The 16573-nt window shown below is 40.1% G+C and overlaps 1 protein-coding gene across 13 annotated transcripts in view; it reads right to left on the reverse strand.

Moving 5' to 3' along the window:
• Nucleotides 1–16573, reverse strand: part of NCKAP5 (NCK associated protein 5) — a 963823-nt gene that overhangs the window by 201031 nt on the left and 746219 nt on the right. For all 13 annotated transcript variants that reach the window (XM_027055919.2, XM_027055920.2, XM_053214923.1 and 10 more), the window contains one exon: nt 6291–6359. In XM_027055919.2, the coding sequence (XP_026911720.2) occupies nt 6291–6359 (69 nt within the window). The remainder of the gene's footprint in view (nt 1–6290; nt 6360–16573) is intronic.

Genomic DNA, 16573 nt, shown 5'->3' on the forward strand with positions numbered 1-16573 from the left:
GAAATTTTCAATGCTTCTGAGTTTGATTTATCATACTGAGACAGCTGGGGGTGAGCGAGTGGAGTATTGGGCAGAATCACGAGAAGGACTTGGGTTCAAATGCTGCCCGTGTTAATTATACACTGATATGTATGGGGGAGAGGGGGCAGCTTAACTCTATACATCTATGGAGGAGGGGGAACTGACTACCTCTCAAGTTGTGAAAAGTGCATGAGATGATAACTATAACCGGAAAAACCACCGTGGACAGTACCTGATAAAAAGCAGTCACCCAATGAAAGTTAAATCTGAATCTGAACATTTGAACTTCAAAGACTAAAATGCATTTTCAGGTAAGTAGTTAATGAAGAATGGTTTGAGAATAAAAGATGTTATTTACATAGGAATGAAGTGTTTGCATGTGTGCGTTTATAATATGCATGTATAAATATGAATCACTAAGTACCTATATTATTTATTTGCTCTGTAAAATACTGGGAGTGGGAGAAAATCATCTAAATGTGTATGTGGGATTGCAGGGAAAATTAACTGGGAAATTAATTTGGGGCTGGTAATCTCCATTCATTAATTTAGTCATTCAACAAATACACATCAAGTGCATCATATGGGCTACAGATTATGCTGGATCTTGGAGAAATAATGGTGAATAGAACACGGGTGCTGCTTCATGGTGGTTAGAGTCTGGAGCAGACACAAGAGGTCCCTTATCTGTTGATTTCCTGGTCCATTCTTGCAATGGGCATTTGAAGCATGTGAAAGCCACAAGCAGGATCATCCCCATCTCCATCGATAAGACACTGCTTTTCAAGATTCCTTAGGACCCAAGCGAGGGACACACACTGAGAATGTCTGATGATTCCACAAGTCCTGGCTTACAGCATGGGAATCAGAGAGGAAGGTCAGAACTGCCCTTAACAACGTACTATTGCCTTTATTTAGCCTTGGTTTAAAAGAAATTCTGGGGCTTTTTTTCTTTTACTGAACTACCTCCGAAGTCGAGTTTTTCCTGCCATTGTGCTCTGAAATAGAGAGCACAGAAAAGTCAAAGACCTCAAATGTGGATCCTCACTGACTATAAGGAACTCGCCCTATTCTGATGGTTTGAAGAGGAAGGCAGGTTCTCTAACTTCTTTGTGCAAAGGCTCTGCCTGGGAAGTCTGTTAGGTTGCCAATTTCCTCACACTCCATTCTGCTTGGATTTTCAGCTATTTAACTGAGTGAGGTATGAGGATCTGCACTTATTTTTATTTTTTTCTGTGTCAATTTTATTTTTCAAATTTTTATTTAAATTCCAGTTAGTTTTCATATAGTGTAATATTAGTTTCAGGTGTAGAATTTAGTGATTCATCACTTATATGTAACACCCAGTGCTCATTACAAGTGCACTCCTTAATCCCTATTACCCATTTATCCCATCTCCCCTACTTCAACAACCTCTCCTTGAGTAACCCTCAGTTTGTTCTCTATATTAAGCATCTCCTTTCTGGTTTGTCTCTCTTTTTTCCCTCCTATGTTCATGTATTTTGTTTATAAAATTACACATATTACTGAAATATGATATTTGTCTTTCTCTGACTGACTTATTTGGCTTGGCATAATACACTCTAGTTCCATCCACGTGGTTGCAAATGGCAAGATTTCATTCTTTTTGATGGCTGACTAATATTCCATTGCATACATAGACCACATCTTCTTTATCCATTCATCGTCAGTGGACATTTGGGCTCTTTTCATACTTTGGCTATTGTAGATAATGCTGCTATAAACATCCAGATGCATGTATGCCTTTGAATCCATATTTTTATATCCTCTGGGTAAATACCTTGTAGTGCAATTGCTGGGTCATGGCGTAGTTCTATTTTTAACTTTTTGGGGAATCTCCATACTGTTTTCCAGACTGGCTGCACCAGTTGCATTCCCACCAACAGTGTAAGAGGGTTCCCCTTTCTCCACATCATCACCCAAACCTGTTGTTTCCTGTGTTAATTTTAGCCATTTGGACAGGTGTGAGGTGATATCTCATTGTAGATTTGATTTGCATTTCCCTGATGATGAGTGATGTTGAGCATCTTTTAATGTGTCGGTTAGCCATCTGGATGTCTTCTGCAGAAAAATGTCTATTCATGTCTTCTATTTTTAAATTGAATTATTTGGGGAGGGGGTGTTGATTTTGGATATTAATCCTTTATCAGATATGTCATTTGCAAATATTTTCTCCCATTCTGTCGGTTGCCTTTTAATTTTGTTGATTGTTTCCTTTGCTGTGCAGAGCTTTTTATCTTGATGAGGTCCCAATAGTTCATTTTGCTTCTTTCCTTTGCCACAGAAGATGTATCGAGTGAGAAGTTGCTGTGGCTGATGTCAAAGAGGTTGCTGCCTGTGTTCTCTTCTAGGATTTTGACCTCACATTTAGGTCTTTCATCCATACTGAATTAATTTTTGTATATGGTGTAAGTGGTCTAGTTTCATTCTTCTGCATATTGCTGTCCAGTTCTCCCAGCACCACTTGTTTAAGAGACTATTTTTTCCCTTAGGATATTCTTTCCTATTTTGTCAAAGATCAGTTGACCATATAGTTGTGGGGCCATTTCTGGGTTTTCTCTTCTCTTCCATTGATCTATGTGTCTGTTTGTGTGCCAGTACCATGCCATCTTGGTGACTACACCTTTGGAATATAGCTTGAAGTCCATAATTATGATGCCTCCACCTTTGTGTTTCTTTTTTCAAGATTTCTTTGGCTATTTGAGGTCTTTTGTGCTTTGAACATCTGCATGTTTAGCAATTGCTGCACATCTTTCTGCAGAATGGGCGCAAAAACACACTTTGACAGGATTTACTTTTTGCTTGCTCAGATACTGTTGAGGAACTAGAAATAACCCAAAATTTCCACATGGGTCTGTTGCTCTTCTATCATAATATCCAAGTTTGGAAGAGCTTCTATCTTCTTACTGACACTTTCTGAAAATGTTCTCTAAAGCATAGCATTCAGAGGGCCTAAGTGCAACAGTTCTTAATCTTGGCTGAATATTGCAACTCCCTGGAGTCTTCAAAATTTCTAACACCCAGGCCCCACTTTAGACTAGAATTGGATCAAAATCTCCAAGGTGAAGCCTAGTTGGCAGTATTCTTAAACCTCCCCAGGTAACTCTGAAGTGCAGGTAAGGGTGAGAATCGCTTGGACTTCACCTGCTCCAGCTCCTTTGGCTAAAGATACCCTTTCAGTTCTGTCCCTTTCACTGCTGACTCACCCACTGTCTCTCCTGCTCTTTGGTGACTGTCTTATATGTTATCAAAGGCCCCAGTGCACCTCATTTTCTGTGTGAGTGTCTCTCATTTCATTCTTCTGTGATTAAGCATCCCCCTCACTTCTTCTGCCAGGCTGGGACCACCTTGACTTTCCAGATCTGCGTGACACTGACACCCAACAAATACTTATAGGATAGACTGAATCCATCTAGATGTAAGGCAATGGTTTGAGAAAATGTTCTTTTGCTTATTTTTATATGTGTCATTATCCTTCTGTCCATGGGAATTAGTCAGTTCTAAAGGAACTATGGGCAAAGCATTAGTGAGAATAAACAGAAATTCACTGTTTGCTAGCAAACTGTATGTCAAACAGCTAGATGAAGAAACTAGACTCAAACATGAAAACCTCCTACCTGCTTAAGAAATCCTTGGTGTTGCCTTTGTATTGCAAGGCAAGGAGATGAGGATCTAGGTAGCAGCAGAGGCGATGTGAAGTGGTGAAGTGTGTGGGCATGCATGTGTTCTGGCAAGCCTGTGTGTGTGTCTGGATGTGGCTCTGCGTCCTTCTAATAAACATACCCCTTTTTAAGGATACACAGAGGGGATTTCCTACTCCCAAGCGTTTTTCTCAAATCCTCAACATGTTCTTCTTTTCCCAGAAAATAACAATCAGTGCAAAAGGGATTGAAGCACATTTTAAATTTAGATTATACCCACTTGTGTATGTTTTATGAAACCCACTAGCAAGGAAATAACATACACGAGGCCTTACCTTGTTAGTTTGTCTAATTAGTCTAAAAAGCCTTGAAAACAATTTCCAGTTGGCATTATTACTACACTCAACTACCCCTTTGAGAACGTTCTCTTACAATGCATGGAAATGGATTGTCTACCCTCATGCAATTAGTTACAAAACAACTGGCATGTGTAATCAGGGGCCAGTATCATGAATACAAAACATCTGTATTGCTAAGAGGGGTTCTGAGCTGCCAACCACCTCTTTGGCAACAGTTAATTTTTGCAATCAAGAACAGAGGGACTCTCCCTCTAAAAATTCTGTCTTCAGAAGAAACTCCGTGCAAAATGGTTCTGTGGATGAAAAATTATGGTTGGCTCGACACATCCCGACAAAACCTTCAGCATGCAGGCAGAGGGAGCATATGGAAAACAAGACTATGAGTTTCCATGAAGAAGTGCTGTGAGCTTTTTGAGTGATGGGGAGGGATGACCAGTGGGAGAACTGGGACAAATAAGAAGTTTCTATGGTGTGATTCACATAAATTTGACTTCTGAATACAGATATGGTTTTCTCAGAAATTCTGTACAGGAGGTTAAAGTGAAACCTGGCTTATCGATACATATGGCCCAAGGGCAATATCTGTTTCTTTCTTGCCCTAAACTTTGTTGGACCAAGAGCCTGGGGCACAGGGTTTAGAAGTGCTAAACTGGCTTTGCTAGACTGAGTCATTGTTCCCCATTTATGTCAACTTACTTCAGCTATTCTTTCAATTTGGGGCCTTGTAAAGATGATTCTGAGTCTTTTTAAGTCCTGACAGGGCAGAGTACTGCAAATGCCATTTTGCTTGAGTAACTAATACATATGGCTAGAAATATTAAACAATGAAAGAACTTTCTGGAAACATGGTGAGGGTTCTTCAACCACACATCAGTAACCATAAGGCAAGGTGGTCCCTGTATGAAGACAGCGGGTCTCAAACTGTAGGGTGTATCAGTGTCATTTGGAGGGCCTGTGAACACACAGATTGCTGGCCCACTCCCAGAGTCCCTTAGGCTGGATGTCTGGGGTGGGGCCTCAGAATCTGCGTTTCTAGCAACTTCCCAGGTGAGGCTGATGCTGCTGGGTTCAGGGGTCACATTTTGAGAATCCCCGGTGGAGGAAAACAGCAGCCCCAACTGCAACTCTGAGGAGAGAGGCCACTTCGGGTTTAGAAGGAGGGGGGGAAGGTGTAAGGTGGCAGCAATGATGTCATAACTGAGATTCGAACCTGTGTTCTTTATGGAGTCACCCGTCACCTCCTGGGACAGTGTGGGGAAGGGGAAGAAAGATCAAGAGGGGTTTTTTGGAAAAGATTTTCCTAATTGTTAGTGAGGAGGAAAAGACTGAAGATATACATGCTAGTTTCCACCAGTAAGGTAATGGAATGCGATTAAATGTAGCTTTTCATACTTTCTTAAAACCTGTGTCAGCATTTCATATCAACCCTTAAGATCAACAGATATATGCAAGTTTTTCTTTATTTGGACAGATGACTAGAAAAGCCATCCCGTTAAAGTAATAACCACAGTCGCCAACAAAATCCCAGATGAGAGCATGTCTGTGAGGTGAAAGGCCAATCCCGGTTGGATGATCCAGCGGGGGCTGAGGGTATGATCCCGGGTGGAGTGTGAGGGGAATGGCTGTGAGGAGAACGAGACCCCACACACTCTTCAATTTCCCCTTTCCCACCATCCTTGCCTTTGTCTCTTTATTATCATCAAATAATACTTACCGGGTTTACTCACGTGTGTGGCTCTGTCTTCTTCCACTCTGCTCATATTTTCTTCCTCACTTCCCTTTCTCTTTGTGGCTTGTTCTCAATCTACTGATCCTTTCCCTCCAGCTGCCAACTGTGAACATCATCCCCACCCACTACATCAAGGGTCTGCTTTTTCAGACACGGCATCCAACTGGCGATGCAGCGTGCCTTGACATAGCTTTTCTCATTCACAGGCTGGGATCACACTTACTGGGAGGAAGAAATTTATCATACAGTGAGGCATACCTCAACTGTGCCACAAGAATATTAAGTAGTAACCAAAAGGAATTTACAGATGCCTGTACAGTGAAATAGGAAGAGAAGGGAAGAGGGAGGGAGGGAGAGGCTGACCTTCCTTCTCAGTGTCCACATACATGTTTGCAACCTTCCTTTGGAGATCAAAATGCTAATGTTCTGTGGAGGCTGCTAACAGACCTATATTAAGATCTGACCAAGGGAATCCTAAATAGTTCAGCCTTTTGTGAAGAGCCTTTCTACTCCGCTTACCTCATCAAGACATCTCTCATACTGTTCCCTTTGATTTTCATTTTCCAAAGCCAATGCTGAATTCTCTGCCTGCAGTGAGATACAAAAATAATACAAATAAATCAATGAAATGTTGTGTTAGGTGACAGCTTATTCAATACAGTTACTAAATATACCTCCTCGGGATCCAAAATAATCTTTGAGAAGAATCTTTGACAGGTTTGCTCTAAGTACTATTATAAATAACTCAGGGATGACTTGTGTCCTATCAACTTGTTCACAAAAGTACATTACCATTTCAAGAAATGCAAAAACTTGATATTCTGAACAGGTATCAAATAAAATCATGGCCTGATGTGAGAGTGTTCTGTAAAAAGATTACAATGTTTATTTCATTCTATGAAAATGTCAATGTAAGAAATGCCTTAATCCACTTCATTAAGACCTGTCACAGTTTCACAACCCAATATTTGTTTAGGCCATAGAAAAGAATCTCAGGTATATTCATGAAAGCATAATTCCAAATGCAAACCAAACACGTGGCTTTCCTTGTTAAGCAATGGCTTTTGAACATAAGAATATAATGAGAAATTTAAGAATTTTACTATATTTGAGTCCCTCCCCTCCCCCTCCCTTTTAAAAATTACTGCCTCTCTGCTCACCAGAACCATGTGGGTGTCTGAATGTTAAATAGGTTACTATAGGATACCAGGTTGAATATGATTACTACATTACAAGTGGAATAAAAACGGGAAAACGTCATGCTCATCAGCATATTAGGTTTTAGAAGGAACATGAAATGGTGACATGGGCACTGCCCTCCACATCTGGTGACCTGGGCCCCCTTCAGCTACTACTGGCTCTAGTCTGAATCCTGAACTGTCCAAGTTAACCTTCCCAAGGCTGCAACATTGACCACACACCCTGCTCCCCCAAACAAGCTCCCCCAAGCAAACTGGCTTCTACCTACCCTTCACTACCTACCCCTTCACCACAACCTGTCTTGACATTTGGAAGCGGGGGTATAGAGTTCTAAATCCGTTTTTACCCCCAAAACAACGATGGTGATTTTTAGGTGTTAGAAAGAAGGACCAACATTTTTCCCCTTATAGTTTCCTCCTACCTGTTTTTTTTAACTTTCTATTTGAAATAATTTCAAACTTGCAGATAATTTGAAAGTGGAAGGAACTCCCTCATACCTTCTCCTCAGAGCCACAAGCTCTGTAACATTTTGCCACATTTGATAGATCATCATCTCTTTCTTTCATTGTTTTTCCCTGAAACTTGAGAGGGAACTGCAGGCATGATGTGCTTTATCTCTAAATACTTTTGTGTATGTTTCCATTTTCTTATACAACCAAAGTACAGTTGTCAAATTCAGGAAATATTAATTCATACAATACAACAATCTTATCTTCAGTACCTATTCCAACTCATCCATTGTTCCAATAATGTCGTTACAGCAATTTTTTTTTTCCAGTCCTAAAACCTATCCAGGGTCAGGCATTGAATCTATTTGTCACCCATATAGGATCTCTTAATCTGGAACAATCCTTTGGTCTTTCATGTCATTAATTTCTTTTTCTTTTTTTCTTTCCTCCCTCCCTCCTTCCCTCCCTTCCTTCCTTCCTTCCTTCCTTCCTTCCTTCCTTCCTTCCTTCCTTCCTTCCTTCCTTTTTTCTTTCTTGGAAGAATACAGGTCAATTATTTTGTAGAATGTCCCTTAATTTGGGTCTGTTTCAAGTTTCCTCTTGCACACTTGTCAGGAATAGCACAAAAATGGTGTGTGTGTGTGTGTGTGTGTGTGTGTGTGTGTGTGTGTGTGTGTGATGCTGGGTCCTTCTCAGTGCACATAATTATGTCATATCCATATACCTGTTATTGGACATGTTAACTTTGATCATGTGGTTAAGGTGGGGTCTGCCAAATGTATTTCAAAATCACTTGCCTTTTGTAGCTAATAAATAAATCATGCAGAGATATTTTTAGACTATGAAAATATACTATTTCTCATCAAACTTTTATCAATTTATCTTAGCAACCATTGAATCTTGCCTGAACCAATGATTATTATGTTTGCACACGTTGATTTCTCACTCCATTATTCTACTTACACTTATGAGTTTGCATTTTTTCTAAGAAAGTGCTTTTCCTATTTGTTATTTACCTATATGAATACATGGGCTCTTATATTATTGAAAGGGTTCTAAGTCATTACTGAATTTATTTTGATGCCCAAATTGTTCCAACTTTAGAAAGGTGAACCCTTGTAACCTGTGCCTTTTGACATGTTTCCATCATTTTTTTTGATGTTTATTCATTTAGTTGGAGAAAGAGAGAGAGCACAAAGCTGGGGAGGGGCAAAGACAGAGGGAGAGAAGACCCTCAAACAGGCTCTGTCAGCATAGAGCCACACACAGGGCTTGATCCCACGAACCATGAGATCATGACTGAACCGAAGTCAAAAGTCAGATGCTTAACCGACCAAGCCCCCATATTTCCATAATTTTGAGAAAAGACTCTTTTTAGGCACAAGAAAATGTTTCAAGCCCACTTTGCTTTTTCTCTGCCCCATTCCTGAGATCAACCATTTCTCTAAGGAATCATGTTTGCTTTTTTGTTGGGGAATGATATTTGGAAACTATGATCTGAGTATTAATGTGTTCCCATTGCTACTGAGAGGTCATTTCTTCCAGTCCCTTTCAGTAAAAGGGTTTCTCTCTTCTTCTCTTCACTACACCTACACACACACACACACACACACACACACACACACACACACACACACTCCATCCCCTACAGAATTCTTCCTTGCCTTCTCCTTTTCTTATTTGTGTCTTCCTTTTCCGCAGGGAGAACACAGGCATTCACTATTATTACGTTTACTCATTTATTCAACCCTACTGCGCATACAAAATTGTTACAATATGAAAAACAGTAGTAAGAAGAGTTCACAATTTGTTTTTTCTTTAGAATGCAGGTATAAATAGTAACAATATTGTGTTCAAAGTTACTAGATTGGTAACTGTCCCCCTTTCATAACGGTTACGCTATTCATTCCTTCCTGGAGTTCAGTCCATTTGTTTCTGATGGTAGTAATATTTAATTTCTCTTCTTGTGCATTTCACTTCCACTTTTGAATATAGAAAGCGTTAATATGATTCCCAGTGTCAAAACTATACCAAAAGATATACTCAGCAAAGGGTCACTTCCTCTCCCACCCCTTGTCCTCCATGGCCCTCCACCTCTTACAGGTTCATTTATAGTGTTCTCTTCTCCCTTCTGTGTCTTACTTTATTGTTACTATCAAGTTACAATGATGTCCCTTGGCTCTCTGCAATTACATATGCCACAATTCCTACCAATCCTCTTGTCACATTCTTTCTGCTTAAATCAGCATGTTTCACATTCATGTCCCGTTCTTCGACCCTGCACCTATCCTTGTTTTAGCTTCTTTAACACATGATGATTGGAGGAGGTGGTCATATATTTTTCTTCATTTCTTTAGCATCTTAGAATTTTCCCTCTTCCTTTTTTCTATCAGAACCAGATCTTCAAATGGCACCTCTTCCTTTTTCCTTGCTTCCCTCTCTCCAGAAACATTGCTTCTCTGAGACAGTTATCTCAGGTCCTCCGCACTTTCAAGCCCTGCCCTACAGCCAGCACTGGGCACTTCCGGTCTCCATCCATGGCCAGTACTGGGAATGTTTTCCCCACACCCTCTGCTCCCACCCTCGCCTGGGACACACAGGCTTGTAGCCTTTGTTCTGTGGATATTTCATTTTTATCTTTCTACTTAACAGTGATTTGGAGTTCTAATGTTCTATTTTCCAGTAACTCAGAAGACATGGGTCATATGTGGTTTTCTTTGTGCCTCTGATGACTGCAATGTTTTCTTTGACAGATATATTAAAAGCCCCAGCTTTAGACCAGTTTGTTAGTTTAATCAACAATGAAATTCAGGTCGAGTGATCAAATGACAACGGGGCACAAAAGTTGAGGGAAATTGCTGGGAGAAGCCGTTTTGGATGTGGTCTTGCTAGTGTTAGATCATCTCACCCTATTCCTGGTTTGAGTCCCAGGATTCAAACCCCTGTTTCTTCTTCAGGTACCAGTACTAATACTCGACTTTGACTTCTTTCCTACATTCTTGTCATGGGTAGACATCTGCCACACAGCCCAGTGATTCCACCTCCGCTGATTATCTGCTTATTCAATATTGGTTATTCATAGGCTGTTTCTTCTCTTCGTTTCCCCCCCCCCCCCCCCCACCTCCCAACACTCAACTGAAAGCTGTTTCCTTTTGCTCGCTGCTGTTTCCTTCAGGGACTGTTGTGGCCTGTCACACTGAACTTCCTTCATACCTGCAGCTGGTGTTACCTCCCAGGTCCTCCCTCAGTCGAGGTGGGAGGACCGGTTCTAGGTTCTAGCCCCAGTGTGGCAGTCTATATGGCAATACCCATCATGAAACCTTTAGCGAGCCATTTAATGTTGCTGGGTTTACAGTTCTTTAGGTAATAAATGAAGGGAACAGCCTAGCCAATCTACAAAGCGACTTCCAGTTCAAATATTTGAATACTGTGAATCACAGGGGAACTTCCAGAATTCCAATTCTATAAAGTCGCTGCTTTCTTTGGAGAAACTGAGCTTGTGTGGGGTCTGCTGCTTTCAGTAAGGCAACCACACAAAGGATAATGCGAATAGATAAAGGAGAGAATGGCAATGCCAGTTTACATTGTTTTCACTTTAAACGTCTTGGAAAAACTGTGTAAGGAAGTAAAGCTGAAAATGGGAATTTATATGGGATGTCTCTCTCTCACTCCTACCCACAATATCATGTTGCAATAACACTACAATCGATCCATTCAGATAATTACCATCATTACACCACTTACATTACTTGCCTCACGTTTACTGCTCTGACAATCTATTACAGGCAAGCAAATTAAATACCTAAAGGGTTCTGGGGAAGACAAAGTCGTCACATTTATGGTTAATGCGTTCTGTTACAGAGACCAATTTAATTGATGTAATCCTACATATCCCAGGGGACAATAGAGATATTAACAATTATGCCGGTGAAGTTCAAATAATCTTGAACCTGTGATCTTCTTTAATGCATTTGCACTTATTATAAATTCAGGATTTACCTGCTACCAAGATGAGGCAACAGGGAAAAAAGAAAACAAAAGAAACAAACAAACAAAACAAACCTTAATTAAATGTGATTTAAAGAAACAGTGGATAATTTTATGGCAGGGATGGGAAAGGACAGGGAGAGAGGAAAAGAGAAGTAGGTGTTACTACTGAGACTTACAGAAATGACAACACAGGTCTTTTTTAACTTTAAGAAATTATGTTATTAACTCAGTATACTCAGAGGATGTAATTAGAGCATGCATGCTAACTAAATGCACTGGGTCTTGGTATTCAGTTTTGCCCTCTATAACAACCAAAAAATTTGCCAGACTTACTTCCTGATTTAGAGCTCCGGGTGGTTTCCTCACAACCCCCAGTCGCTGGGATCTAAGTTCCTGATTTCATCTCTAAAGTTCTCACACATTTTTATAAAACTGAATAGCTTTCTAGAGTAAATCTGTATCGTTTGGGTTTACTGTGGAGGATTACTGTAAATTAATTACTGTAAATATATACTTAAAAGGAACGATGTTTTTCAAAGGTCTTGCTCAGTGAATAAATGTTAGCCAAAACTTACAAATGACTGAACAGACTGATGCTTCTAGATTGCTGTTGCACATTAATTCTCTAAATGCTTATCATATTTGAAATCTCTCTATACCATAAATTAGCTTAATACATCTTTGATGACTAATGTCTGTGTTCCCCCAAACTCCATATGGTGAAATTGTAATGCCTGATGTGATGCTACTAGGAGATGGGACGGGTGGTCTTTGGGAGTGATTAGGACATGAAGGTTGAATCCTCCAAAATGGGATTAGATTTATATAAAAGAGGCTCCAGAGACCTTGCTAGTTCCCTTCCACCATGTGAGGACACAGCAAGAAGGCGCTGGCTGTGAACCAGGAAGCAGACCCTCAACAGATCTTGACCATGCCAGAGGCGTGATACTGGACTTCCTGGCCTCCAGAACCGTGAGAAATAAATTTCTGTTGTTTATACACCACCCAGCCATGGTTTTTTGTTACAGTGGCCTGAATGGAATAACACAACATCCTCTTCCATAGCCAAAGGTAGGATATTTCTGCGCAAGGAAGTTCCCTCTGCATTAAGTAACAATTCCACTGTAAGCTTTTTACCTTCCATAGCCTTCCCACTCACCTATCCAACATCCATCTATCTGTGTTTCTGCTTGAGAGCATGTGGCATCTCTCAAGGCAGGCCAGCCTCCTGGGTCTCTCGTGAGGACCCAGATCTTGTTTCCTGGGCTGCACGCCTTTGCTTCTGCTGCATTAGCCTGGAGTCTGCCCCACCTCCCTAGTGGCCCTTCTAAATCCCACTCAATATTTTGTGGTCTGATTCAAACATGAACCTCAAAAGCTAAAATGGGGGTGTATATTAAATTTTAAAAAGCAATTTCAGATGTACAAAACTATTTGGAAACCATTACAAAGAATCCTCCTACCTTTCACTCCCAATGCCTCAAAAGGTTACCTTTTTGCCACACTTACGTTATTACTTGTTTAAAATCAGAGATCACTAAAAGAATTTTTTTCAAAGTAAGATGCAGACATGATATCCCTTTACTCCTTAATACTGTGAAGAGTATTTTACGAAAATACTTTTTCTTACATAGCTGCTGTATAGTTATCAAATTCAAGAATTAACTTCCATACAAAATCCTAGTCCACTCTACAGACCTTGTTCACATTTCACCAATTATCCCCCTAATGTCCTTATTGAGTCCAGGATCAACTCCAGGTTCCCTGCACTTAATTATCATTTCTTTGTAGTCTCCTGTAACGTGGAATAGTTCCTTTGTTTTTCGTGACTTTGACATTTTTCAACAATACAGGCCAGCTATTTTGTAGAGTATCCATCAATTTGTTTCATGCTTCCTCATGGTTACATATAAGTATTTTTGGCAAAACTATCACAGCGATGATATCGTGTCCTTCTTGGTACATGACATGAAGAGATATGTGGTGCAGATTTATCTCATGACTAGCCTGCTAACTTTCATCACTCAATTAGGTTGGTATCCATCAGATGTGACCATGAAAAAGGTATTTCTCTTTATAATCAGTAACTATCTTGTGGGAAGTTACTTCAAAACTATATAACTACCCAAAGTCTTTGAGATTATGCAAATATCTAAATAGCCACACATTGTTCATATATTTTAGCATCCGTTGATAATTTTTTGCCTAAAACAATTATTACAGTGATGGTTACCAATAGCAATTTTTAAATCCCAATATTACTCCTATGTTCATTAGTTTGAACTCTATTATAAGGAGGGGGTCATACATTTTAACAATTAATTATAATGCCTTCAATTGGGATTAATAGTTTTATGAATATTGATAATATTCTCTCAAGCCAAACTGTAAGCCCTTTGGGACCAGGATGATGCCTTATATGCCTCTTTTCAAAAGAGTAAGATTTAAAATTTTACTATAGTTTTGGGTGGAGCTAAACTCACTTTGATATTTATATGTACTTAATACCAGTGAGTTTGCACAAGTAGGATGTCAGGCACTTTTACCAATGTGCTCTCTGTGGTGGTCACAGACATACATACAGATATATCCTGATGTATCTTTTTGATAAGAACTTATTCACAAGTGGGAAGTTAAACAAATGACAAACAATTTTTACTCTTTACATATGTCAATTTATTATTATGCTATCTATAGTTTCCAAACAACAACAAACAGTATACACCATCTGACACATTTTGACAACTGGCAGAATATTTAAAGTTTCTACTTCTCTATACTAAGCGGTATGAGAAATTGGGTTTTTGTTCCTAAAGTGATAATTTCACTCATCACTAGTATTACCATAGCGGTAGATTAAAAATGACTGAAAACGCTTTATGATGTATGTCCTATACCCTGGACTGACCTTATTGACTTGCCTGGCTAATAGAATGTAGCTGAAGTGCCATTATGGGGACTTCCAAGGCTAGACCATGAGTGTTTTGGCTTCTACTTTGGCCTCTCAGAACACTAGCTCTTGAAGTCTTGAGCTGCCACGTGAGAAAGCTGGTATGTTCACGTGGTATCAGGCCAGGGCCACACGGAGAGGCCCTGGAGGATGAGATGCCCTGTAGAGAGATACAGGCCAGGGAGCACTGAGAAGCCAGATATGGGAGCAAGGAAGCGATTTTGGAAATGGATCTTCTAATTCTAGGTTGGAAATGAATCCAGCTGTGTCCTTTTCAAATTCAGGACCCACACAGTTGTGGGAAAAATAAAACAGTCGTTTTAGGCCTCAAAGGTTACACAGCAATAGATAAGTGGAATGGACATATTTAGGAGATGAGCCAGAACATCAATTTTTCCCTGCATACATCCAGTTACTGATCTCTCACTGTTCTCCAAGAAATATTCTATGGAGGCTACAAAGATATACAAAATAGGGGCTACCTCAAAGAAGGAAATAGCCTCATAGAGGAAACAAATTAATTGCTCACATTGAAAGCTATCATACAATAAGACTAGAAGGAAAAATAATCAGCTAATTTTACCTGAGGTAGGAAGAGGGAACTTGACCTTTGAATGAGCCTACTCAATAGGCATTCAAACCAACAGCAAAAGTCCTCATTGGAATGAATAAAAGAAGTATTACAATTGTGAACAAAATACCAAGCAAATGACATCTGGCTTGTATTAGGAACTGGAAATTATCCCACCATGATAGAATCCTGGGTGTAGATACTGCCAAATTATTATGAAAGTGAATAATGTCAGGCGCCAGTAAATATCCACTGCAGAGAATATCTTGGGTTCAAGAGTGATGAACAAGAACAAACTGATGGAGTGCAAATGAAAGCAGTAGAAATGCAGCAGGGATACTGTGGTCTGGAGGAAAGAAGGCGGAAAGAGGAAGGAAAAAAGAAAAAGAAGAGAAGTCCAATCCACAGAACTTAAAAAGGATGCATCCCTGTGGCTACCTCTGCTGCAAAAGGTGGTCTTTTTCAGAATGTGTCTTCCCATCTGACTGAAAATCTTTCAGTTCAGCAAAGGTACACAGGTCAGAATAAGGGTAAGAAGGCTATTTGGGAAAGTGTGTTCCTTTACAACTCCCACCCTGAATTGGGGTCCTGTGGTACTCTAGTTAAATAACTTACTTGCTAACTACAGTGCCATCCAATTCGGGTCTCTGGGCCAAGGAACCTCACATCCAGCCTTTTGAACAAAACAAGGCATGCCCCAAATATCCAGAATTACACCATAGTCTGTTCTATTTTGAACTAGAAACACTAGGAGAATAAATCACCACAGGAGGGGCTAAGTCTGCCATTAAGCATGCCATCCAAGTATGCACATTTTGATTTAGCAGAGGCGTGGAAAGCCTGAGTACAAAGGACGACACCAAGAACTGGACTTGGATATTGAATCTCCTTCCCTTTATCACCATCAAATGAACCTGATGGGGTCTGTATCATTCACCTTATCATAGCCCGTCACTGTAGTGACTGTGCTAGAGATAGGTGGCTAAGGGGTATTTCCCACTGACTCTATTTAAGAGCAATAGTCTCTTATACCCAGGTGGTGTCTAGGGCTCCTATACATTTTGGAGGAAAATTCTGTCATCCTAAAAAATTCAGGTAATAGTTATGAGCTGTGCCCATCCACAACAGGAATGAACACAGACACTTGTGTATCCAAACATGAAGACATATCACCGAAATGTCCTTGATCTTGCACTCTAAAGACCTTAGGGATAGTCGCTAAGTCCAGGCCTAAAACAAGGCAATGGGCACATAAATTGAAATAAAACGTTATCCCTCTTTCAAGGAGTTCAGGATCCCATGCAATGAGAATGTGGTATGTAGTACCTGTCTGCAGGTTCATTTTTGAAGAATTAAATAGAAAACGTTTCACAGTGAAACTTCTGTGTACTTCCAGAATTTAAATCCTTAGGTGGGGCTCTAGACCAGTGGTTTGCAAACTTGGGTATGCATTAGGGTGACTTGGTGTGTTTGTTAGGTCAGCTTGTCAGGCACCAACAGTGTTTGGATTCAGCCCATCCAGGGAAGGACCCATGAATTTGCATCTCCAAGTTCCTAGGTGATGCTGATGCTTACTGGTCTAGGAACTGTATTTTGAGAACCAGTGTCTCAGTAGGATCAGTTTCAGAATGAAGGCAGTGGT

The sequence above is a fragment of the Acinonyx jubatus genome, chromosome C1 (genome assembly GCF_027475565.1).
Source record: "Acinonyx jubatus isolate Ajub_Pintada_27869175 chromosome C1, VMU_Ajub_asm_v1.0, whole genome shotgun sequence".
Taxonomy (NCBI): domain Eukaryota; kingdom Metazoa; phylum Chordata; class Mammalia; order Carnivora; family Felidae; genus Acinonyx; species Acinonyx jubatus.